Source organism: Varanus komodoensis, unplaced genomic scaffold (genome assembly GCF_004798865.1).
Source record: "Varanus komodoensis strain SLA01 unplaced genomic scaffold, ASM479886v1 scaffold1, whole genome shotgun sequence".
NCBI lineage: Eukaryota > Metazoa > Chordata > Lepidosauria > Squamata > Varanidae > Varanus > Varanus komodoensis.
The window spans coordinates 15,934,654-15,961,778 of record NW_025335268.1 but is presented as its reverse complement, the minus strand read 5'-3'; the positions used below and the strand labels follow the sequence as shown (position 1 = coordinate 15,961,778).

The window sequence follows — 27,125 nt, the reverse complement described above, 5'->3', positions numbered from 1 at the left end:
CCACTACGCCACACTGGAATAAATACCTGGAAGCAATGATTGCCAAAGAAAGGATGCCACCAAAGCAAAAGGAAACTATAAACAAATGCAATGTTTGCTCTGTGAGATTGGTAGCACAGGCTCCATAAGTGTACAGGAAGAAATTTAACTGAAAAGGTGAGCAGATGGGAAGGTTCTTCCAGCTATGTGCCATATTGCAGAATAGAAAGGGTCAAGTAGCTCAATGGAAGCAGAATATGTGTAGTAAAACAGATCTTCTGGACTGCAGTGGTTTGCAACACAGACAAGTCTTTCTGACCTTGGGGATGTTACTCCCCTGGCACTGCCACTCCTGCTGCAATGAGTGCATGGCAGGAGGCTAGACATTACCCCTTCCTGAGCTAATTTGGAGCAGAGGGTGGAATGCTGTTAAGAGCATCTTAAGGACAACCAGTGCCACAATCTTGTTCATCTAGCATCACAGTTTCTCCTTAACGTGAAACAGTTGGTGCTCACCAAATGGTATAACTTTTGCCCTTCACTTGGAGATGATGAGCATTGATAAAGATGAGAATATTTCAATTTTTATTCTTGAAAGAGGTTTCCCACAATTGAGAAATCAATATCAAGCCAAGAAGAAAGGCAGGGGATCCAGCTTTTTACCACTCTTGAGCTTCATGGACTGTGTGGGCAAAAGGATTAAGAAGCAGTTAAAAGGTACATTTGACTTTTAGAATATATCAGCTGCTTGATATAGGAGTTAAATATATATATGTGCACAACTAAGAGGCCCTCTTCCTTCCATTCTGAGTGACCAAGAATTCTTTGTAATTACAGCAGAAGTTCTGTTGTGTGCGGTGGTGCTATAAATAAATATACCTTAATTAAAGAAAATTGCTGCAGGCAGAGAGACAGACATGGATTATCATCAGTAAATGCTGGTGCCCTTCCACTCCACCTCAAGCATTTACCAAAGTAGCTCATTGCATTCACAGCCTCTTGCCACAATAAAGCAGCACAAGAGTCCCAAAGGTACCACGGTCCGTGCCACGTGTTTTCCCAGCCTGTGTCATTTGTACCTGCTGAAATTCATTCTGTAGACTCATTTAATGCAAGTTCTATCTTGCTTTGCTCCACAGTGCAGACAAGGTGGAGAACAACAGATAAAACAGTATCACCACAACCATTTCAAAATAGCAAAAGAGCAGATGACTCATTTGTAACCAACACAAAAGTATTCAAGCACCTTGAAGATTAAGGGCACTTCAGGATGAGGCTGTTCTTCTGCCACTGCCTTGCCTTGAATACGGGCTGTTAGAGCGTGGCAATCCTGGCATCATAGTTCCCCATTGGAATCCCTCCGGTGAAATTGCAGCTCTTCCATCTTTTTAAAATTTGCTTATGACATAAAAAGTTCTGTTCCAGAGGAAAGATGGAACAGTTGCATAACACCTCTGGACTGGTGGAGTCAGAACCCTCCGCCAAGATGCATGATAATAGCACACACGTCCATCAAAGGTTGGGACTGATGGAGCCTGAGTTCAACAGCATCTGGAGGGTCACACAGGTTCTGCCACTGCCACCAATATTCGCAGTCTTCAAGGTGCTGCAGCACTGCTGTTTTGCTGCAACAGACTTACTGTGGATCCCTGGAGACTAGCAAATGCATTATGGCATGCGTTTTTCGTAAACTGGAGTCCATCGGATGCTAACAGGGCTATCCCTCTGCAAACTGCAAGGCAAATAAATGCAGTAAAAAACAACAAACCTTCACATGTTTAAAAATGCCGACAAGATAAAGTAGATGCCAAATTCATACCTACGTTGAATCTCGGGGCACTTTTGCGACCCCGGGTCAAGAAATTCCCGGACTGCTCCAGCAGAGGGAGCGCGAGGGCTGTGCGCCCCGGGATCACTTCTAATACCCGTGACTGAGCGCCAGGCGGCGCGGCACTTTTCCTAATTGGCCCGATCAGAAGCGGGTCACCAGCCAATCAAGCCAGCCGTGCGCAGTCATCGCGCTGATTCAATCGGCGGCTGAGTCATCGCCGATGAGGCCGCTTAGCGGCTCTCAGTTTCTAAACTGAGCTCGAGTAAGCCGAAGCTTCCCTGGAAGAATCTTCGCACTAAACGTGCTAGTTCTGTTAGCAGCCTTCCCTAACTTGCTGCCCTGTAGACGGGTGTGATGCAATTCTAACTGGAGGGCACCGGGTTGGAAAAGTCCGCTCTAAGGCACCCAGGATGGGCCGTGGGGAGACGACGTTGCAGTAAAGATCTAGTTTTGCACTCGCTTTGCCGGGAGTCGGTGTAGCACTTCGCTTCCTTTTAGCACGGGGAAAACTAAACTAGGGCTTTGGTTAAGCTCGTGGGGCGACAAGACGCGACAGCGGCTTCCTGCGTCCCTGTTCCTCCCGAGCTGATTCGGGTGTGGCAGCTGCCGGCCGGAGCGCCGCCGTCGACATAGCTGAAGCCTGACTCAGAGAAGGGGCTGCGATTCCCGGAAAACGCGGCGACGCAGCTACTCCGCTACGGGGAGGCGGCGGCTGCGCTCTTAAAGGCGCCGAAGCGTCCCTCGCTTCTGGCTTGAGCCCTCGTTTGTCCTCCGCGCGGTGACTCTCACTTTTTAGCATAGCAGATCAGGCGGAGCTTCCCCACGGCGTTGTATGAGCAGAGATAAGGAGCATTCCAAGTAGGAAAGATGCTGGGAGCTTTATTCTGAAGGCAGCAAAGTCAACAGATAGGCCTGCCCCCGGAAAAGGACTTCTCTTCCCAAGGCCAAACACAGCTAGTTAAGGTGGCAGGCCACGCAGTCCTCACCCCCGCCCCGAGAATGAGATAGCTTTCTAGGGGATTGTATCTATCTAGTCGTGCAAACTTACAAATGCACAGCTGTCGCAAATGCACAGCTGTCACTGGCTGCATGATGGACGGGCAGTTGGTTCGGGGACTTGGATTTGCTCGCTTCTATGCCTTCCAGCTGCAACCACATTCCTCAACCACATTCCTCACACGTTAGACTCTTGTAAAACAAATAGACAACCGCCTGCCCGCTTGGAGTTTTGAACTCGCTGCAATTGAAACACCAACATGGCCACGGGAATAAAATGGCGTTTGCTTCTGCTGCCCTGAGCCTAAATAAGTTCATTTGGGAAGAAGCACCTTTTTATTATTATTTATTTAAAATATTTCTATGCCGCCCCCATCGCAACAAAGCCTCAGGGAGGCTTTGTTGTATAAAAATAATTAAGTTATTTCAGTTTTTTAAAATGAACTTCTGCAGCCACACCCATGCCTGGCTTGTGTTCCTTCACAACTCTGATTTACTTATTTTTTAATAAAAAGACGGGGTGCTGTGGTGTTGATGCTGAGTGTCTTTGCCACCACTCCGGTCACCTGCCAGTCCCTAAGTGGTCAGTTTTTAGGGACTTGGAATTCGGGCTCCACAGCCTGCCTTCACATTAGCTCAATGCCACATCGAGAAACTGTCAGAGCCTTTGTTCTCCTTCATCCTTGCAAAGCACACACTTATTTTTGTGGTTGAAGTTTGATGATCAATTAAGTGTGCAACTCTATTATAATTATTACATTCATATTCTGCCTTTTTCATCTTGTGAGGAACCCAGGTGGCTTACACAGTCCTCCACTCCATTTGATCCTCACAATGACATCCCTGTGAAGTAGGTTAGCTGGGAGTCAGTAACTGCCCCAGAGTCACCCAGTGGGCTTAATGACAGGGTGGAGGCTAAAGCCCCGATCTCCCAGGTCCCCGGTCGAACTCTTTAACCACCACACCACACTGGCTCTCAGGAAGAGGTCCAGCAACTCCCAGCATTCCTCCACCAGGCTGGGAAGTGCCAGCAGTTGCAGGACCTTTATTTTTATGAGTAAATGTGCATGTAAATGTAATGTAAATGTGCATAGGGATTGCCCTGTGAGTGAGTATGGAACTGCAATCTGATTTGCACGCTCCTATCTAGGAGACGAGCAGGTCATGCACACTACCGTCTGAACACTGTTCCAATCCCAAGTCCATTTGCCCAGTGTGGGTGTTGCTGCAGCTGTGTCTTGTGGCATGCAAGTCTCTTGGGATGTTTCCCTTTATGGGATTGTGAAAATCACGGGGGGTATTCCTGCTTGGGTGTCAAGGCCTTGGCAGAGGGATGGAGCATCTGCAGGGGCTGGATGGGGAAGGGTCAAGGTACTAGATGCCCAAGGGAGACACATGGAGTGCAGAGTTAAACTAGGGCAAAGTAAATACTGAAGAATGTGGTTGAGTCAGTCCAGCCTGGAAAGCCTCCCTCCCTATTTGTTTAAAGCAAGTGAATCTCCCCTTTTATTTATTCTCCTTATTGTGCTTGAGCTATTGAATGCCTAGTACCAGCTTACAGGCATAATGGTACAGGAGAGGTCAAAGCAGCAGGAAAGCAGAGAGGTGGCAACTTCCCAGAGGCATGTTTATGCTTGACCATTTTGTTTACCCGTTCTGCTTCTGGCATGGCATGGCTTGGTGTGCGCCACCTGGTTCTTCCTCTTGCTGGCCAGGGATGGTGCAAATTGTAATTCAACACTTCTGGATGGCACCTGGTTGTGGAGGCCTGCTCCTGACTCAGCTAGGGAATTAATAACCAGCCATGAACATACTTTGTTTGACCAAGCCTGGCCACTGACCATCACGGAACATTCTGGGTTCTTCTTGCCCAGATTTTTTAAAACCGCAATCAGATAAGGAGATGTGTAGCAAATCCTTTAAAAGATCCTTCCACCTAGAAGGAAGGAGGGTGGGGAGGAAGGGAAGGCAGGCATGCAGCCCAGCCTGTAGGGAAGGGGCCGGTGGGAGGAGGTGGTCAGTGACGCTTGCCGATAAGGTCTTCTAAGTGGGCTGACATCATTCCCTTCCTGTGAGGCTCACCCAAAACCATTCGGCCTCTTTTCAATCATGTGACTGAATCTGGACAAATTTGAGATGAAAGCATCCCACTTCCTTTTTCTCTGCCACAACCAGCACTGAACTTCTCCCACTTGGCACTTCCAGCACTGTGGCACTTACGAGGCGCTCTGTCTCCCTGCAGAACTCACACTCAAATCTCATTAAAGCACATTGGTGCATTGTGCCAGTGAGAGGCAAGGAAGTTTCAGCAGCTCCAGTCCTTTGTTAGGCTTCAGTTTCCCAAGAAGGAGGACACTGTGGCATTTCTTACATGGAAAGTTTGTTTGCATTCTGGTCAAAGATGGGAGTCCACAGACCGCTGGCCACCCATCAGCTGCCGAGGGATTCCCCTGCCCCTCCACCCCAGATCCCAAGCTGCTTCTCTTCTTCCTCTTATCTTGCTACCCCTCAGTCCTGGGAGATCAAAAGCATCAAAGGAACCTCTACCGAGCCGCTGTGTGAGCAGAGCTGCCTGCACACCCAGGCAGTTTTGGCTGCAGAGGTGGGGAAGGGGCTCAGGCAAGGCAAGCTCCCAGTGGGCCTGCCTTCTGAGGGCCCTCATGCTCTCTACCACCACCTGCTTTCCAGATAGGAAGACAGCTGGTGAATAAGAAGCAGTGGCAGCCCAGCAGCCACCTCCGCTTTCCACGTCATTCTGCACCTCTCCACACTGGGTAGGAAGCAGGTTTGCTTCTTCAGGTTTGCCCCTTAATCATGCTTTCTGCTTTTACAAACTTTAGGAATCCTCCAAGCATTTCTGATACCTTCCTTTTTTCTCCATAGCATCATTTTTGCTACACAGCTGCCATAACTCAGCCTCTCTGCTCGTTCTTGGCATACAATATATACCAGCTCTTCCCTTCCTGATGTGTTCAGCTGTGCTGGAGTACAGTTCCCATCAATGGCCAGGCTGACAGGGTAAGAGGAACTGTAGTCCAATGCATCTGGATGGTACCAAGTTAGGGTTGTATTGTGTATGTTATATATAATGATATAATTAGTATAGTATAGTATACAATATAATTATATATTATAATTACTATACTATAATTATATATTATTATATATATTACAGTATATAATAATTCAGTGTTCTGCTTATTATAACTAGGAACAAAGAGAAACCAGGCTGTGACTTTGAGCCAGTCACGGTCTCTCAGCTTAAGCCCCTTCACAAGCTTGTTGTGAGGATAAAATGACGGGATGGGTTTGGAACCGTGCTCCCTGGGGAAGTTAATAAATATCAACTGGTCATGCAATAATTACTGAGTATCAGACTTATGGCCTGCTTCATACATACAGCACTTCAGGGGCGCATAAGCAGAACACCACATACAGTCCAAGTGGATTCAAGCTCAGGCAAATGCAACCCTTCCCCACTTGAGGGAGAAGCAAATTACGTGCTCAAAGAGGAGCACACTTGTGGTGCTGTGTTCGTGATGTGATATTAAATGGCGAGAAGGACCATATGAATGAACAAACAAAACCAGGAATGTACTCCTGAAATGGCAAGACTCTGCTGCAAGGAAACCAGTTTTGCCCCAGACCCCAGCATCCTCCTCTCAACAGGGTGTCTGTGAAGGCCTGTGTTGTATGGCCAACAAACCTTTAAAAACAGTTGAAGATCTTTCCAAAGTAGGTGTGCATCTGCATTATGGTCACTGTGACACGACCCGGTTGTCTCCCTCTGACAGCAGCAGGTGCCACACCAGCATTCCTTTATTTAATCATCTTTACTGATAATACGGAGTTTCTGAGCGTACAGCAAGTGAAATCTTGAACCCATTATCCAAAGCTTCCCTTAGAACCCCTCCTGTGTGCCAACCCTGAAGGAGAGGCATGTCGACGCTCCTCTCCCTGCGCCTCCAACTGGGCTTCACGCCAACTATGGTGCCGAGCCAACGAGTCAAGGATCGCAGGCTCCTGTCGGAGGAGCTGGCCATTTCAGCACCCTGCCCTCTGGGCGGTACCTCGACACTTTGCCCAGGCCCAGGCTGCTCCGAGGCTGCCTCCATCTTTACGTCCTGCCCTGTGGATAGTAACACTTCACCTTTCCCAGGGGAGAATTGTTGTGATTGCTCAAGTGTCCTTGAACTAACCATTCCTGTGGCAAGTCCTGCCTGGTCCCAAGATCTTGGGGCCATTTGACAAACCATCTCCCCTTCGGCCTCAGAATCTGATCCCTCATGAGAACAGGCACTGGGCGCTTCCCACAAGTGTGCCTGAGCTTTGACAGGATGTGTCCACACAGCGCACTGACGGGCACAGGCTAATTCTATCCATCCATGACAGTTACATGAACAATACAGTCTCTACACAGGTTACTATTTGGGTACTGGAGCTCTCAGGTTTTAAAAGACATTCCTGAAAATCCACTTAGGGTACAGCCATATACATGCTTAGACAGAAAAAAATGGCCTGAAGCTCTCAGCTTTCCCCCACTATCAGTAAGAATTGTAAGACTTTTTAGGCAAACAGTATTTCAATATTCAAACAATATTTTAACAATGTTTAATATTTATAGGTTTTAATTGTGCAGCCAGGGGGTTTCCGGGTTTTAACTGTATTCGTATTTTATTTATTTATTCGTGTGAGCCGTCCCGAGGCTATATAGCAAGGGGACGGCATACAAAAAACTTTAAATAAAACAAACAAACAATAAATAGGCAACCAAAAGCTCCTTCCTCCCCAGATTAAAGATGAGTACAAACATTTCAGATTTCTGGGTGGGGGTGGGAGAGTTTCTGCCTCAGTGAGAGTTTCTTAGCAAGATATGCTCCCCTCCTTGGTTACACTTATGATTAACAGGTAGTGCAGAATCCTGTGTATTTTAAGGTTAACCTTTTCACAAGTTAAGATCAAATATCATTTGTATTTAGCTTTTAAGAACAAGCAAAGCCATGCCGGATCAGACCAATGGTCCATCTAATACAGTGCAATGTTCACCCAGTGGCCAACCGGCTGCCCACATAATTGCTCAAGCAGAATTCTGTTTTTATCTGGTTTTGAATTGCTAACTTTTATGAAGTTTTAATATGTTTTGTTATATTTTACATTGTTTTTAAATATCTTGTTGTGTACCATCCACAGAGCATTGGCTGTTGGATGGTAGAGAAATTAAACTAAATAAGAGAGTACAATCTTGGAAGTTTCATTTTCAGATCTTGTCCTAATCATACCTAACATAAAGATTGTTTTTTTCACAGCCGCTGTGCACCGGACTGACATTTCCATCAAGTTGTCTACCACAACCCCAAGCTCCCTTTCTCAATCCGTCCTTGCTAGCTCAGATCCCATCAGGCTATTCTTGAAATTGGGATTTTTTGCTTCAATTTGTTTACAGTTAACTGTCTTTGCCATTTTGATGCCCATTCTTCTGTGCTGGAGAGAACCTTTTGGAGCTCTTCCCAATCCCTTTTGATTTTAACCACCGTAACTACTTTGAGGCCACTTCACTGCTCCCTCCTAATTCCAGATAATTTCTTAATAGGTTGAAAGCAGGGGCCCCAGAACCCTGTGGCCTCCACTGTTTACATCCCTCCACTGGGAGAAATTACCATCTATTCACACTCTCTGCTTTCTATTGTTTAACCAGTCATTGTTCCCTAGGAAGAGCCTCCTATTCCATGACTGCTAAGTTTGCTCAGGAGACTTTGATGAAGGACTCTGAAGTCCAAGTAAACAATATCTCCCTGACAATGTTCATGTATTTATTGACATTCTCAAAGAACTCTGAGAAGTTGGTGTGATGGGACTTGGCTTTACACAAGCCACATCGATTCTTTTCCAGCAGGGTGTGTCCCTGTATATTCTTACTGATTCTGCCTTTAATAATACTTTCCAGCAATTTACCCAGGTCAAACATCACGCTAAATGGCCTGTAGTTTCCCAGATCGCCTTGGGTCCCTTTTTATAAATTGTTGTTACATTGGCCATTCTTCAGTCCTTCAGTAAAGAGGCTTATCTTAGGGACAGTTTACATATTTTTGTAAGAAGGACAGCAATTTCATAATTGAGCTCTGTTAGAACTCTAGCATGGGCACCATCTGGTTCTGGTAGTTTAGTAACTGTGTTTGTCAGTAAGATTAAGAATTTAATCTTTTGTTGCCACTACCTGTCTTAATTCTTTAGATTCCCTTCCTGAAAACATCAGTTCAGGAACAGGTGTCTAACCTGTAGTGAGGACAAATGAAAATAATTAATTAAGCTTCTCTGTAATCGCCCCATTCTCCTTTAATATGCTTGTAATTCTATGATGACCCAGTGCCTCTCAAGCTGGTTTCCTTCTTTTGATATATTAAAAGAATTCTTTATTTATGGCCTTCATGTTGTTAGAGATATGCTTCTCAATTTTTTAATTATTTTTTGGCAGCCTTTATCGTCCACTTGAGTCTTTCCTGCACACGTTTGTGCTCCCTTCTGTTTTCCTAATTTGGGCAAGACTTCCACTTTCTGAAGGAAGCCTTTTTCTCTCTGTCAGCTGTCTTGACAGGGCTTGTTAACCATGCCAGTGACATCTTGGACTTCATGCTAGCTTTCCAAACTTGTAGTATATATACTATCTAGCTCCTATTATTATGGTTTTGCATAATCTCCAAACATTTTGAAGAAATTAACCCTTGAACTACCTTTTAACCAGCTCCCTCATTTTAGAGAAATTTCCTCTTTTAAAATCAAATGTGACTGGGTTGGACCTCTTTGGCAATCTTCCACCCAGATGTACGTTAAATCCATTACTGCTGTGGTCACTGTTTTCAACTGATTCAACGGCATTTAGCTCTCATATTGGGGCCTGGGCAACACCACCCAAAATTAAATTCAGGGATGCCACCCCTCTAGTTGGTATCATGACCATCAGTCCTGAGGTACACTCATTTAGGACACTGAGGAATGCAAACTCTTTGTCAAAACTGGAGTATATATTTATCCAGTTGATGTGTGATAGTTGAGATCACCCATAATTACAGCACTACCTTATTCTGTGCTGTAGTTCCCTGATTTTATTCTCCATCTCCAGATCAGCTGAGCATTCCAGTCTGGAGAATCACAGCATATTCCTAAGACTACATTAATTTTGGAGCCCAGTGTGTCATCCACAGTGCTTCTGTTGGGTAGTCTGTGCCTTTTAGATTATCAAGTCCGCTGGAATCTATGCCCTCCAACACCTCCTCCAGTTTCCTATAGAATTTATATGCAACAATCAACATATCCCACTGGGTCTCTCCATTCCACCCAATTTTAGTAATGCCCACTATGTCCACCCTTTCCTTTAATACCAGGTACTCCAGGACTCCTATTCTGGCTCAGAGGCTTCTAATGTTTGCATAGGAACACCTAGACACAATGTCCTTCTCATGACTTAGGTTCTGGCACAGAGGCCTTTCAGAGTAGTTATCATATCTCACCATATGCTCATGGCTTACTTCCTCCCCTGCTACATTTGACCAATCAGATACTTTTTCTTCCTCATTCCCTAGGGATGATTTAACCCAAACCGGATGCTTCCTACCTCCTTTTTGGCTTTTTGTAAATATATCAACATAAGCATGTATTTTTAGCATTTATACTTATGTTTCGCTACCTTTAAAAGGGCAAAACTCTTTAAAGACAGTGTAGACAAGATACAAGACCTCAGCATATTCACACAGTTTCCTTATTTACTCCTACTTTATGGAGTTCAAGGGTACAGCTCCTGGCGCTGCAAAGCTTATAATCTAAACCTTGATGCCCAGAAAGGGGAGGGAAGCAGCAGCAGCAGCAGCAGTAAGCAGGGAAAGAATATAATATTGTTTCCATTGACACACTGAGGCGTGGTTTCAGGCTAGCTGCAGATGGGCATGGGAACACTTTCTTTCTTATTTTCAACAAATAGAGAGATGGTGTTCTGGCAGGTGCATCTTATAGGCCCAAGATGAGCTGTTTGATCGTAAGAGTCAGTTGCTCAGTATAGTAGAACCAGTGAGTTGATCAGAGGTGAGGGCCTGCCTTGCCATTCAGCAGAGTGAGGAAACCAGTCCAGGCAGTAGGTGACAGTGGAATCTCTCAGCCATCCCTCCTTGGCCCTCCCAGTCATTCAATTTTCTTGGACAACCTGTCCTGCACCTCCTAAGTAACCTGCTGCCTTCAGTGTGATGGAGGGCACGGTACTATCACCACGGTTCAATTCAATTGACAATCCAGTGGACTTTTGCGCCTGGAATGTACCTGTCCTTTGCCTCAGGTAGCAAATTGTCTTGGGCTGGCCAAGCCAGACATGGCAAATAATCATGGCTGACTGCACTCTGAAGCTGATGGCCCCTTCCCTAAATTGTGCCCTTTGGGTGTGAGCTGTTCCTATCAAGGCAGCTCCATGCATATAGCAAGCACTCCATCTGTTTAATCACCCTGTCATGCCAACTGGGATGAATAGAGTTCAAGAATGGTGATCAGGTCCAAGTTTATGGCTTCAGTGGAAGAGAGCAAATGGGCTACTTACTCATTGCTACACGGAAAAAAGGACATACATTTGTACAGGCAAATTTATAAAAGGTGCAAATTAAGGAAGGATTGCTATAATTTAAGAGGTAATAAAATACATTTCACCATGGTAGGGAGGACTAACTATGCGCACAATGCTGCATTTTGCTGGCTGGAACATAGCGGGAGTTGGAGAACTTTTTCCTGTCCTGCTTAAGCACTCATAGGATGGTGCTTTAAGTGAGCTACTTGTCTGCTCAATCTCCTGTTTGGGTGGTATCTCTTCAGTGGGATGTGGGATGGTGTGAACTCGTGTCCTGCAAAAGCAGGGAGTTGGACCCGATGGCCTTCATGGCCCCTTCCAACTCTACTAATTCTATGATTACAACTACAAGTTCTTCCTTCTGACTGTTCTTTACCTATAAACTGGGCTTAATGATGTATGTCTTTATTACATGTCTATACCGCCCAATAGTTTTTGCTGCAAAGCCATTCAGAGAGAAGCCACGATCCAAATGGCGACTCCCCCTTGCAAACAAAGGCCTGTGAAAGGACGCGCGTGGCCACTTCTTCTTTGTTGGGGGTGGAGTAGGCCGCGATTGTCCGAAGGACGGGTGCGGGGGGACACGAGGCTTGGTCACTATTCGGGTGGCAAGTCCAGTGCCGTGAACTGGAAAATCACTGGAAGCGGCGCGCTGCGTAGCAACATCGCGGAGCAAATCTGGGTCCGGCTCTGCACTGAGGCAGCCCTGCGACGGCGCCTTTAATTCTCCCGCCCCCGCCCCGCTCAATCTGAGCCGCCGCAGGCACATCCTGCCAGGCCAAACCCCACCTTCGCTGCGCTTGGAGGGCAGCGGTGGCGGAGCTCCAACTGCGGCGATGAGCAGCAGCCGGAGCCGGGCGTAGGGAGGTGCCCGCGCAAGGGAGCGAGAGCCCAGAAGCGGAACTCTGGCCTGGCAAAGTCGGCACAGCGAGTAAGTCCGCCGTTCTCCTACAATCCGCTTAAGCGCTCACCGCCAAGAGCTGCTAATTGCAGCACGCCCCTCCGCCCGCGCCCTGCCGCTTGCTTGCGGCGCTGCAGGGCCGCGGGACTCGGGCTGCGCCGGGCGCCCTGCCCCAACTCGGCCTCCCCTCATCGGGCCAGGTAAGCCGCGGCACGGGCAGCCTGAGGCTGCGAGCAGTGAGCAGCGGCGTGGGCTAGCCCCACTTCCACGCGGACGCCGCCTCCCGCGAGAAGCTGGGGAAATGAGACTGCGGTTGGGGGTCTCGCAGGCTTTAGCGCGGGGGGCTTTCCGCACTGTGGGAAGAAAGTTTGAATTTGCCAAAGTCCGGGGAGCCCTTTTCTTCCTCCCCGTTTCCCTTCCTCCCTGGTAGCCTTTTACAGTATTTTGAAGGAGAGATTTGAGGATCTGGAAAACTTGTCCCTTTTTGGTGGCCAGTAAAGCGACCTTCAGTTTAGAAATGTTCTTACGGTCAGCGCGGCTACTTCGCTTCCCTCCCCCTCGCTCTTGAAAGGGTGGCTCTGGAAACGCGCTCAGGTGTGCTGCGTGGGCCTGGGGCAGTTGTAGTGAAGTGGGCCTTGAATTCTCCCTTCATTTCTGGTGTGCAGGCTGGAAGCAGAGCTGGGTGGGTGCCCGGAGATGTGCAGAGGAGGGTCGGGCAGGGCCAACCAGGAACCTGCAGAAGCTGCCCTGGCCGGACAGTCTGAGAGCTGGAGGGGATTGCTTTAAGGGCAGCCCGCTTTATCCGAGGGCGCCCTAGGAATGACTGCCTTCTGCAGTGTGCTTGTGGGTGAAACATCAGGCTACAGGAACAAAAAGATCAAGGTTTTCTTTAATTTTTTTCTAACCTACTTTGGACCTGTGGTCTTTTATGTATTATTATGATTCTAAACCATTCTGGGACAGCAAGTCCTGGGAACATCCCCACCCCCCCCCCCCACACACACACACATACCCCTTTTTTGTTTTGCATAGGGGCAACCATTTTGTCTTTGCATGAAAGGGTTAACAAGGCCTTCCTTAATCTGAGGCCCTCTATCATTCCCAACTTCCATCATTCCCAGCCAGTATCATAGCCAATAGTCAGGGATTATGGGAGCAGTGGTCCAAAACATCTGGAGGCACCAGATTGGAGAAATCTGAGTTAACATGCAATGATTCTTGGTTTGTTTTATAAACGTACTTGTTTTTCCAGTGAAACCTTGTCTCCTTGGCCCAACTGCATGGAATATAGCAGTGGTCACTGTATACTTAACTCACAGCCATTGTTCTCCTGTATAAATAACCCAATAGACTTTGGAGGTGTTGGTGGAAAAAATTGCACTTGAACAATCTTGACATCTAAAACTGGCCACATTTTAGGGACTTAACAGAGCAGTGTTTGATGACTAATAGTTTCTCTTTCTGATGCTGGGCCTGATGCTATTTGTAAGTGTTCTGGTGGGTCTGAAGCAGCTTTCTCTAACCTGGTGCTCTCCAGATGTTTTGGTCTACAATTCCCACCATTCCCAGCAAGCATGAGGTGCCTTTGTGTGTCTACATGTATATTATCTCTTCCTACATTTTTTGTGGCAGTGTGGCACTTTCATTTTTCACACCTAGGAGGAAGCACATGTCTGTACTGGTAAGACAAACATAAACATGGCATTAAAATTGGGTTGTACTGGAGTTCTGCAAGAGTAAGCCAGCTTCTCCCTGCCTTGTCTGCACAAATGACAGATGTATGAGCTAGTTGATTCAGTTAGCACTCTTCTCCCCTCCCCACCATGTTTCAGGAAAGCCAGGATGCCATATGGTTAGAGCACTGGACTTCAGTTTGGGAAATCCAGGTTCGAGTCCCTACTTGGCCATGAAGCTCCCTGAATAACTTTTGGTTACTCACTGACTCTCAGCTTGACCTACCTTACAGTGCTTTTGGGAGGATAAAATGGAAAAGAGGATTCTGTAAAACATCTCGGGCTCCTTGCAGGAAACAAAGCTGGGCTGCACATTTGATAAACAATGTTTCAAAGGGGTTGATTACCTCCTAATTTTAGAGTGTCACAGGTATGTTTGTTTATTGTAGAGATTTATTTTCTTCATTTAGAACAAAATCAAAGATAGGATTGCAAGAACCACTCTGGGGATACAGGCGGGTGAGGATGGGAGATTGATTCAGAAAGTTGTCCGATGTTGTTACATACTCATTGAGCTAGATTTTCCTGAGCTCAACTCTGGAGAGAGAAGGACTTGAGTGGAATGGGGTGAGTGTGCTTCAGAGCAGCCCCCAGGCTTGGCACACACCTTGCACCCGCGCATGTGAGGGGAAGGGGGCATCAGCCTAAGGGCCATGCAGCTTTAGTTGGTAACCTTCATTGGGGTGAGTCCTGACTTGATCTGTCTGCTGCTATGGAGTCTGGTTGTCCTTCTGATTTAAAGGAAAGCCATGCTCTCGGAAGAACCTGCCTTGCAGTTTAGATCAGGCCTCTCCAGCCTTCCAGATGGCCCTGCTGGCTTAAGATACTGAAAGTTCTAGTCCATTGAAGAATGCTGGTTTATACACCAGAGGATGTGTTATTCCCCCCTTTTTAATGTTTTGCATAGATAAACCTAAGCAAACCAGCATCTGCCCATCCTATCAAATTTGTTCAGTCTCCAGCAATCAGATGACTTATCTTCTTGGCTTTTTTCTTTGTTCATTCTCTCAGGCAGGGGTGTGGATTGACTGAACCAAAAGTACAGAGATAGGTGTGCAGATGATAAATGGGGACCATAGGCAGACAGGGAGACTAGTGCTAGACACACAGTGATTTCTTTTTCTCTGCAACATAATTGCCTTTTAATACTCTGCCTTGGTTCAGATGATATTACAAGCCACTGTGGGTTAGTTAACCCTTGCAGTGCTGCAGCACATGGCACACTTGGGTGGGGGCAAGTGTTGTCTCAAGCTGTTAATACATGGGGTTTTCTTTACTGTTGGGAAAGGTTTAAAAACGTATGGGGAGGGGGAGTCAATTTTGCCTTTCTTATTCCCTCAAAGGAGAACTGGAGAGAATCTTGGAAGAACTTGAAAGCTAGCAAGCTTTGCAAGGGATGGTGATCTTGAACCAATAAACCAACATGGATTTTAGAAATTTTCTTATGGTCTGTGGATTTGTTTTTTCCCATCTCTCTCTGAAAGGTGGTTTCTGGGGAAAGTGTTCAGGTGTGCTGTATGGTGCAGGGAACAATCTGTCTGCAACTGGGCATTGTAGTCTCTCTCACCCTTAGTCTTTATGATTGGAAATGAGCCAGCAGCAGCTGGAAGGGCAATGTGGGTTTCTTGCAAAACTGTGAAATCTGGAGAGGATTTTTTTAAAGCCAGGCAGCAGACTATATTATGCAGGGATGCACTGGGAATCATTCTGCCTTCTGCAGTGAGATTGAGAGAGAAATGCCAGATCAGGAGACCAAAAAAAAAAAAAAAAAAATGGATGTGCAAGCCTCAGATTTTAATTTGGTGCTGGGGGTCATTTGAGGGTTAAACAGTCCTTGCAGAAGCTGTGGTCTGTTTTGGGTAATGCTAAAGTTTTAACTCTCAAACAAGCCCAACTCCTAGATTTGGATGAGAGGACAAGTCACAGCAACCCCCGCCAAGGACTGCACATTCTGAATGGCAGTCATTATGCACCACTACTTATCAGGGTTAATTTCATCCATGATGGGCTGTTGTGTCATATGAACTGACTCACAGTCTTGCTTGAGCTAGCCCAGGCCAGCCCAAGATAGTCAGCTGTCAGAAACAACAGACAAGACAGCTCCCTCCGGTTTCAGGTATAAAAACTGCACCCAAGGCAGCAGACTAGCTTAGGAGACCAAGAGCAGGTGTGCGTACCTGGTGCAGACCTCACTGTAGGTCCACCCCCACACACCTCAGCATTTGTCATCTGAGGCTGTCTTCCTGCTTTGCCTAATGGTAAGGCCTGCCCTGCTTTGAATACCACAAACAGACCTGCAGCTCTGCAGCTCAGAATTCTGCAGCCCAGCTCAACAGTTCTTAATAATTGAGATAATAATTGCTTGTTTTGCTTTAGCACAAGAGTCTTTAGTCTTCTGGAAAATGCAGGACTTGAACGTGGTGCCAGTGTTGCAGAGGAATAGTGCTTTGGGCTGCGGAGTTGCACAGAAGTTCTTTCCTTTGAGGAATCTAAATGAGCTGTTTTAGTGTGCATTTCAAACAGACAGGAAATGAAACTAGCACAGAAATGTTTCTGCAGAAATTAAATCATTGTGCTAGCTGTGTGTAATAACCCTTTTAAAAGCTGCATGGTCAAAATGTGTGTTGGTACAGCAGAGAGAAGCGGGCCCCCTTCCATTTGCAAATATTTAAAAGTTGATTAAACACTGGCAGAGTGCCTGGTTTAGGATGTGTGAGGTGGAGCTAAATGAGAAAACTAACGGAAAAGTGATTGTCAGTTAAATAAGCTAAATGGACATTTTAGAGCTAAGGAAGCAGCATGACTATTCTGGATATAATTTGCAGACTATGCACAGTTGATCTCTGTACAATCCACATGTGTGTTTTCCCTGTCACAGTTTTATTGTTGTTTCCTAATTACTGCTGGAGACTAAACCTTAGAAAAAGAGATGCAAATGTCATTTGGGATGGGATACTGTATTCTAAAAATGTCTCAGGGCTGAAGCTACCATTAAAGGATGGTTTTAATAGTAGCTTGAATTTAAAGTTTTTCATTCCCCCACCTCCAGAAGTTCTGTAATTCTTATTTAGTGGGGCAGCAGGCTACAAGCCTTTGAGGCCCTTGGTAGGCGGCTGTAAGTAGGAGTGACAGCTGTCAGCCGTAGCCCAGGAAAAGGAAGCATTGGGCACACCCAATTTCACCCCTCCCTGCAGTGCATTCACACATTTTGCACAAGTATTTGAAAGGAAATTGCTGTTCCTTTCCCCCTTCAGTAGCACTTTTAAAAACACAGCCTGCTGGGCTCTACTTATGAATGCACATGTGTGGGTGTGCCCAGACACTTAAGGTCAAGAATCCCTCCTGACAGCTCACTGTTCAGGTAGAGCAGAGCAGGGTGAAATTTGTGTTTCCCATCTGCTCTGCTCCCAGGCTGTACATCTCAGCCAGGTGTTCACACCCGAGGAGCAGAGGAAAAACAGTCGCCCTCTCATTGCCCAGACTGAGGAACTTCATAGCAGAGACTGTTGTGGGGCTGGTTCTCCAGAATCGCTTGTTTCCCAGGACCAGGAGGATTCCAGGATGAGGTGCTGGTGTGACTTGTTACAAGTGTCCTCAGTTCCTTGCGCCTCCTAGCAGTCCCTGTGGCAAAGGGCACAAGTGTAGCATCACTCTGGCCAGCATGGCCTCAACCAGAGGCCACCTGTGGCATGTCACTTGGTGGCTGCCTCCTGGGAAAAGGTGAGCCATTGCTCCACCTGGACCATCGCAGTAATCCGGAGATGATAAGGCAGGGATAACACCAGAACTAAACAGTAGCATATACTGAGCTACCTAGTTTTATCTCCGAAGTTGCTGTCAGATTCACCTTTTGTCATCCCAGCGGTTACAGCTACCGTAAGGTTGGGTGGTGTAACCCAAGAGGAGTTAACAATGCTTGCTGATGATGTTACCTGTGTCAAAGTTACACTGCTGATAAGCTGCCCCCAGTGTTTCTGCTGTCTCCTGGAGGAGAGATTAGTGATATAACTGAAAGACGGCCAAAGCTCATAGAGCCCACTGACATGTATCCCTTCTTTCTTCTACATGTGGAGCTTTGAAGAAGTCACATTGGACTTCAATGCTTTAGGGAGGAAAGTCAAGAAGTGTTGAGGCTCAGGTAGTTTTCTTCCTAGAAAGGGAAGGGTCGCACCTTACAAGAACTGGAAAGAATGTGCTTGGTCATAGCATGTAGAAGTTTTAGGAGGCTTTAAACTAAATCCTAGAGGGGAGGGAGAAGTGCACCTGGGTATAACAACAGACAAAGGCTTATACACCATAATAGAGAGAGCAGCTCTAATAATGCCTGATAGTAGTCGTCCAAAAAAGAACCTATGAAGAAAGCTAGGGTATAAAGCATGGGGTCCTCAATGTCTGTATACTAATGCCCAGAGTATGGGAAACAAACAGTGTAAACCTGAACTCTTAATATAGGAGGGTGAATATGACCTGATAGGTATGACTGAACCTAGGTGGGGCGACTGCCATGATTGGAATTCAACAACTGAAGGATATAACATGTTCAAGAAGACCAGAAGGAACAGAAAGGGAGGCAAAGTTGCACTATATGTTGAAGATACATATCTCTGCACAGAAATGCTGGAAGATGTGCTTAGTAGCCCCATCGGGAGCATCTGTATTAATATAAGTGGAGCAAGGAATCAAAGGAACACAGTGGTTGGAGTCTTATTACTGGCCACCCAGTCAGGAAGAAGATGAGGACGAAACTTTTGAAAAGCAAATTGCTAATATTTCAAGGAAGTGTGCTGTGGTAGTAACGGGGGACTTCAATTTCCCCAATATCTGTTGAGAGTCAAATTCTGCTAAACATGGCCCCTGCAAGAGATTCCCAACACGTGTTGCTGATAACTTCCTTCAGAAGAAAGTGGAGGAATGAAGAAGAGGAACGTCTATGCTTGACTTGATACTAACCAAAAGGAAAGACCTAGTGGACAAAGTGGGAGCTAAGGGAACTTGGGGGGAAAGTGACCGTGTTGTACTTGAATTCTTGATTGTAAAGAAGCAAAAGCCAAAATGTAGCCCTAGATTTCAAGAAAGCCAATGTTGATAAACTTAGAACAATGACAAGTAAAGTCCCATATCAAGTGACTCTAATGAAGAGTCCAGGATGGGTGGCAAATTTTAAAAAAGAAAATTTTAAAGGCACAATTACGAACAATTTCAATAAGGAAACAAGTGTAGAAGACAACAGAAGAAGCCCATGTGGCTTCACAAAAAGCATAGGGATGATCTGAAAGCAAAAAAGAAGATGTGTAAGGAAGTGGAAGGAAGGTGAGGCTACACTGAAAAATACAGGCGGGTAGCATGGAATTGCAGGAATGGCATCAGGAAAGCTAAAGCTAGGAATAAACTCAAGCTAGTGAGGGATGGTAAAAGCAACAAAAAGCCTTCTCAGATATGTCCAAAGTAAAAGGGAGAGGAAAGAAATGGGTTTTTAACTACTCAGTGTGGATGGCAAAATGATTACAGATGGCAAAGAAGAGGCAGAAGTGCTCAATTCGTACTTTGGCTCAGGCTTCCCCAAAAGAAGATCTGTGACCTTCCTGATGAAGGGCAAGTAGAAGCCGAAGGAGCAGGATGTAAAGCATGAAAAGTTGTCACAATATGCTCAGTGTGGCATTGGTGCTTAGAGTGTGGCACCGGTGAGACCCAGGTCCAAGTCCCCAGTTGCTGTGAAACTCACTAGGTGACTTTGACCCAGTCACTGATGTTCAGCCTAGCCCGTCTCACAGGACTGTTGTGAGGATTAAATGGAGAGGATGGTAGCTATGTACATGGCAGTGGGTTACCGGAGAGAGGAGAAAAGGTGGGTTGTCAATATAATAAATCATAAATTCAGAACAAAGGCCCTGCTTGCCTATTATAGAATCCAGGGGGTTTGCAGTCATTGCAGTGTATCCTGCTCAACGTCTTGTGGCAGGAGTGGCTAAACAACTGTACTCTGCTTGGGTTCTTTAACATGATGTTGGAATGCTCGTTCTGTCCCCTAACAAGCCAGAGATCCTGATTCACACATTATACTCAACAACCCAGGTACTCCATTGGCACCAGTGGAGGGGTTTTTCCCTTTTTTATGCTTTCTTTTTAGGAGGCAAAGGCAGATTTTAAAGGGGAAAATTGTGGTCACCTTCTGGGTGAGAAGGTATAAACCTCCTCTACCCATATGTGGTGGTCACTCCAGTTTGGAGCCAAGTAAATAAAAGAGTGAAGATTTGCTGCATATCCAGTATAACACATGGGTTAACTTTTAGGATATTTGAGGAGTTCCGGAAGCATAACTGTTGTGGTGCAACTCATATTAGCCCTTCCACCGCTGTAATTCAATTGTTTCAATAGTTCCTCAAAGGTTTCCACATTAAGCTCTGGCTTAGACATCTTTGATCAGGATGCATGTTACTTCAAGGATGGCTAATACGCTTGTCTTTTCTATTCTTGGGTAGGTGCAGGGCCACTGATCTGGATCAGAACTCAGGAGAGCAGAGCCCTTAAACCCTTCCCCCTGTGTTGTGACCCTGATCCATTTAAACCTTCTGTGTTGACTTTAGAATAAAAAGAAAAGGGAAGGAAAAGACAGAGCTTCTAGGTACGTTTTTAAAAGCAGCATTTGATTTATACCACATCTGCTGTCTTTCCAGCTTTCTCTGACACTAGATATAAACTTCCCACTTCTCTGCAATGTTCTTGCCAAAAGGCCCAGGATCCTGTTTTGTCCCTGGATAGTCCAATTAATGTAAGCCTCTTTAACCCCTGAGTTCCCTTTTCCCTTTATGGAAATAATGTGTTTGGAAAAAGGTCATCTGTCAAGTTTTTTTCCCAGTCCAGGTGAAGATATTGCACTGTAGGATATGCATCTGGTATTTGCATATACTAGTATTATTTATTCATTCAATTTAGACCTTGCCCTTTGCTTTTTTTTAAGAACTCAAAGCAGTTTACATCATTCTCCTCCTCCTGCTCTCAATCTTATCGCCACAACAACCCTGTGAGGTAGGTTGGACTGAGTGTGACTAGCCCAAAGTCATCCTGTTGGCTCCATGGCTGAGCAGAGACTAGAACCCAAATTGCCTGAGCCCCAGACCCTCATTCTTAACCGCTACACCACACTGGCTGTCTTATTATATTGCAGTTTTTGCATCTAGGCTGAGAGATACACTGTGTAGGGAGGAAAAAAGACAGTGAAACAACTCATTATTTTCATAGCACCAACATGCATATCCAAAGAGCTGGACGCTGCCACCAGATATGCAAAAACCTAGCATGCAAATAATTTTATCTGCTCTCTGGGATTTCTACTGCATTATATTGATGGTTTTTCCCCTGTCCTTTCCTCTGTGAAGTCAACAGAAGCTTGTGAAGATAACTGATTAGAGAATAACGTGAAGGAAAGGCTTTTAACCACCCCCCTGCCATGCTAGCCAAATCCAATTCACACCTGTGTGATTGCTTAAGACCTAAACAAAATGAAACAAACAAAAAAATGGTCCCAATATCCCCGCTCAGGTGTTTTTTCTGTGCCCCTGCCTTTCATGCTTCCACACCATCCCTACAAGCAGAGGGAAATGGGCAGATAATCCAAGTGCAGCTCTCGCCGTGTGTCCCGCTGCTCCCGTGTCACAGGTCTCCCTGCTGTGCAGGTGTTCCCCCTAAGCCCCATCCCTGTCAGAATGCTTCCAGCTTGCCCTCTGCCAGTGGTCCAGCTCATACAGTGAAGAAACCACAAAGCAGGAAGCAGTCTCCATGATGCAGAAGAATGTGCACAGCACTTCTGTTTCACTCTGCCCTGCCCGATGAGTCAGAGATAGAAGGGGCGGGTCTGGGTGTGGAGCGGGGGTTGGGATGGATGTGTGCCTGCAAGCTTTTATCCTAGTGCTGTCTTCTAACCATGGCCATCAGACCTAACATTACACTTGAGACACTTTGAGAGATAGTTGCTTGCTTAAAGCGAAGCAGAATATGGAGGTAAACTCAGTTGCTGGCTTTCTGCTGGAGGAAATATATGAACTGTTTGAACACAGAGAAATTAGCATATTTGCATGTTATGTGCATGATAATAGATCTCCAAATAGGTACATTATTTCAGAGATAGGCAACTATGTGCCCTTCAGGTGTTTTGGACTACAACTTCCAATATGACCAATGGTTAGAAAATATGGGAGCTGTAGTTAAGATCATTTGGAGGGCACCAGGTTACATGCCCCATTGTTTCTTGCCTGTGCATGACATCTGTGTAGAATATTCATGAATTGTGAAAATAAGTAGATATAGTATGGGACACAGGAGATAATCCATCCCTAGAAAGACGAGAGCAGAGTTTGTAGGTCATTCTACCATTGCATTAAAAATTTCCAAGAACTGATTTCCTTTCCAAGCACAGGTTTTTAGCTGCCGTTTCATAAGTTCATTAGTAGCAATGAATGGATGCCAATTGCAAATACAGTATTAGGTAGACTTGACAGTTTCAAAGTTCTAATTAATGTTTTTTCTGTAATGATTCCTGGTAAATATTTAAGAGAGTACCTATACATCATTTATACTTTGTTGGTGAAGAGAGGGAATGAAAACAGCAAACAATTTCACCAGAAATGATGGCAGCATTGTGTGGGTTTTTAATTGTTGTATACCTTTTAAAAATTAAAATGAATGAGTCATTATTTGTTAGCATATCACAGATGTTTGGGATCCTTAAATGAATGAGTGTATCAACAGCTTTCAATACCATCCCCTCCTCCTAAATTTAACCCAAGGAAGTATGGGGTATTTGTTTTTAATGTTTACAACTATTACAATGCAGTTGCTCCGTAATATAATATTTAAATCACATTAAATGTAGTTTAACATTTTCCCTCAAGAATTTTGAATCAAATATGTGTGTATTCAGACCAAAAAAACTAAGATCAGATGGTTTGAGGTTTTTGTGTGTTTTTTAGCTTTGTTGTTTGCAAAATACCAGTAAAATAAGTATGCTAAATTTGATCAACATCTAGGATGTGAAAACATTTTCCATTGCAAATTTGCAGTGCAAACTGTTCATTGCAAATTACTTGATTTGCTTTAAAAAAAAAAAACTATGTTCTGTTCAAAATTTTCAGAAAAAACATAGCCAGAACAAATTTCTACTTAAAGGTTCAGTTAGCTGGAGTCCTAGTTCTGTCTTTAAGATATCAGAGCATGTCAAAAAGTCTTTCTATCCTATTTTTCCTTCAGTGGTATCATCCATGCAAGGTATGCCCAAAAAAAGAAATATAGCCTATCATATTTGGAAGTCAAGATAAAATAAATGTGTGCAAGTATATACAACTCATGCATTTTGCATAATATTTCACAAGAGTTGGGATATCTGGTTAAACAGTGTTTCCTTTTCTCAGAAACAGGTACATTTGTCAGAGGGTGGTGTAGTGCTGGCACTTTCCCAAAAGTTTTCATCATGTCAGCTGAATTATGCTTGATTCATTCAATGTGCCACTGGAGGTAGAGCTTTTCAGACTTCCCTTTGCGGGGCCTGCAGGCATTGCAGCTGTTATGAGTTGGAAGCCATTTTCATTGTGACTAGTATTCATTGCTGGCCCTTTCCTCCATGGCTAAGCACACATGATTAACACTCTGTGAAGCTGCTTAGCTCTGCGAAACAAGGATTCCTTTCTGCAAACTTTCAGCAGCTGCCTGGGCTGCCCATCCCTCTTCCCCTCTCCCACAATCCACTCCTTGCTCCAGAGGCAGCTCCCATTCATTTGGCTTGGCCCTATTGTGAGAAGCAGCAGGTTTTGTTGGGTAGTCTGCCAGCCCTTAGTAGAAGCATGTGGCTTGTTCTGCAAAGCCTGGTGCAAGAATAGTCAAACCCACAAGCTGGATGCTCCATGCAATCTGATCCCCTCGAAATAGGGAGTCCGCCTTCCTAGTTTCAGGCTTTTGTGTCTTTATTGTGTATAGAAATTCAGAATGTACTGCTTGGGAGGAAAAGATTTTCCTATCGAATGTCTCCCTCACCCGCAAAGGTTTGGCCATGGGAACCCTGCTTAAAAAAAAAAAAAAAATAGAGTCAACCCAAAGTGAAACGAAGATGGCTAATTATTGGAAGGTACTTTCTATCAAAATACGATTGAAATATTAGCTGAAATTTTAATAATGGAGTTAGATGCTTTGCAACCTGTTCATCCATTGCCATTCACATCTTGATAAATATCTACTACTCCTTGTTTTTGCCTCTGCCACTCTTGTAAAATCTTGCTTCCATATGAAAATAACTTTCTCTAAATCCCTCTGTGTAACAACTTCATTTGAGTTTATTTTGCAGCATCTGGATTTAGAGATAGAAGATCATACGTTAATCCCCTCCAGTCTGGTGCCCTTTAGAGGAAGTAGATTTCTGCCCCTACCAGTCCTTAGACAGCATGGCCATGATCCTGCAGGCTGGGGTTGATAACCTTGAGTGCCATTTTCTTGGTAATAAGTCAAAGTACCTATCAAAAGAATGAATCAATTGGCAGGCAGTCGGTTGGAAAAGGCTAACATAGATGTTTTGGCAAGTGCTTTATGACAGAAGCGACTGAAGTGGAAATGAAAATTCTGTGTAAGCTAGAAACTGTGTTTATATTATGGTTTGCTGTGCAATATAATTTTTTTTTGCGTAAGCCTTTAAAATCTTCTTCCGCTGTCTTCCATAGCTATCACAGAGTTTTGTACAGTGGTGGGCTTGCTTTTTATGAGTTTTTAAAGTATTTTGTTTTCTATTTGTTGCCTATTTGTATAGTTTTTATTCTGCATGTAGCCTTAAGAGCATTTTACCCTTAAACTTGCCCCCTAAATAATAATAAATAAGTAGATTATTCTGCATTCTTTCAGAGTTCTCTCTCTATATATAATGGTCTAGGATGTTGAACATTTTTCAGTCCAGGGGCCAACTTCTGTTTCAAAGAAGCCCTGGGGCCGCATTCTAGTGGTAGGCCGGACTAAATGCGAAACAGGCAGGGACAAAATGCAAAAAAAAAATACTAGCATTTAACACAAGAAAAAGCTCTTACTGACCGTAACTCCACTTGAGGAGCAAGTGGGAGGGAAGTTAGAAAAGCCAGAAATGCACCAGCATGGCATTCTGAGGAACCTTGCAGGATCTCCAGTCAGCTGAAGCTGTCCTGCAGGCTGGAGGTTCAGCACCGCTCATCTGTGGACTGAATCTCCACAAGTAGTCACAAAGCTGAAAGCAGTGAGTACCAGCTTGACTGACAAACGTTTTTACCCCTTTTGTAAAATGTCCTTGCAAAGCACAGGGACACAGACTCATGAATGCATGAAGATTACCTAATATACACACCTGTTTTTGCTCCTGAATTAAAAGTTGGCCATAATGGGATGTGTCCTGGGCCGGTAGCTCTAGCTTCCTCTGCCGATTCTTCAGACACAGGCTTTGAGCTCTGGGCAGATGCTGCTGGGCTTGACTAGGAAAGAGGCAAGACTGGGAGGAGTCGTCTTGATGTGCATCTCGTCTCTTGGAGTGAGAAAGCGGATGTCTAGGTAGCCATGTGCTCATGTTGGGGGATAGCAGAGCCAGGTAGAACCTCATGTACAAGAGAGATGTGCTCCTGAATATCTCCAATTAATCAAATGGGACAATCCCAAGGTAATCATCCTGTTGGTCTTTATGTGATCACTCATCTTAGGACAGTTGATGGCCATAGTGGCTAGGAATGATGGGAGTTGCAGCCTGGCACATCCAGAAGGTACCTGTTTGAGGAAAGCTGTCCTAGGATGAAAAAGAGGTGAGAGCCCCAGGTGGTGCCAGGTTGAAGATTAAAAATTAGTATGAATTTAGAGGTTCTTTTCTAGGACAACCAGGTCCTTAGTCTAACCATCTCAGTGTCTTCTGGTTTCTTCCTCAATGCTCATCAGCTCTGCTCTTCTGTCAGCCAGATACCTTCAGCAAAAGCACTTCAGGCGTTTCACCATTCCCATCCCTTGCCTCAACCGAATGTATAACCTTTACTTCAATCTGCAGCCCATCTCACAATACTCTTCTTTTGGATTCTAGGAGAGCTGCTGAGGCATCCCTTGCCAGTACCCAGCTGGTCATAGCATGATGCCTTTTGGGGGGATCGCTGCCAAGCTGGAAAGGGACCGCCTGCGGGCGGAAGGTGTGGGGGATTTCCACAGTGCTGTGAAGTACCTCGGTCAAGATTATGAGACCCTCAAGCAGGAATGTTTGGAGAGTGGCAGACTGTTCGAGGACCCCCATTTTCCTGCTGTCTCATCAGTCCTAGGCTTCAAGGAATTGGGGCCTGGTTCTAGCAAGACCCGTGGAGTGAACTGGAAGCGTCCATCGGTGAGTACTTGAAGGGACCCACAGAGAACAATTCTTCCACTTAGTAATAAGTCACATTATCAGCTTTCATTAAAAGCCTCTTCACTCATTGATCCAACACTTGCTTCTTTTTCCTAATGTTCCAGGATTATATCAATTATTCCGATGGCCATTTTCCATCTTTTAATTAGTCCCTCTTTCCTCTTTGAATGTCTTGTTCTACACTTCACTATAATTTAGCTGACTATGGCATCTAGCCAGATTTCAAGTGCAGCTATGCTTTCAGAAGACTGACTTGCCCACAAAATGGGCAAGGTAGCTTCTGTCTTTGAATAGCCATTAGAATAGTGTCCAGCACCTTCTGCATGGCAGCAGCAGAAGCCCAAATCTTGGAACTGTTAATGAAGTCCTGTTAAACATTTACTTTGAAGGTTTGGAGTGTGAAGCAGCATCTGTTTGCACGATTGCTCCTTAAGTTTCGGTAAGGCTTAATAATTGACGGGAGAGAATGAGCAATTGGAAATAGTAAGCATGCAGCATCTGCAGGTGGCATGAACTGAAAAGTCCCTGTTTCTAGTCTCAGTTCTGCTATGAACTCACCACGTAGTCTTCTCTTTCTCTCTCATCCTTGATCTGTAGAATAGAAATTAAAGAATGACCCACAGATCATTGTAAGCATTACAGAATCTGAGGCACTCCAAGCATCTGGAAAAAAGTGATACATGCATGTGCAATAAATATTGTTTATTGTTGGT

General features: G+C 45.1%; 1 protein-coding gene across 1 annotated transcript in view; it reads left to right on the top strand.

Moving 5' to 3' along the window:
* Nucleotides 1-12,201: 12,201 nt before the first annotated feature.
* Nucleotides 12,202-27,125, top strand: part of CAPN11 (calpain 11) — a 42,500-nt gene continuing 27,576 nt past the window's right edge. The window contains exons 1-2 of the mRNA XM_044445723.1: nt 12,202-12,336; nt 26,101-26,391. Coding sequence (XP_044301658.1) covers nt 26,146-26,391 — 246 coding nt within the window. The 5' untranslated portion in view covers nt 12,202-12,336; nt 26,101-26,145. The remainder of the gene's footprint in view (nt 12,337-26,100; nt 26,392-27,125) is intronic.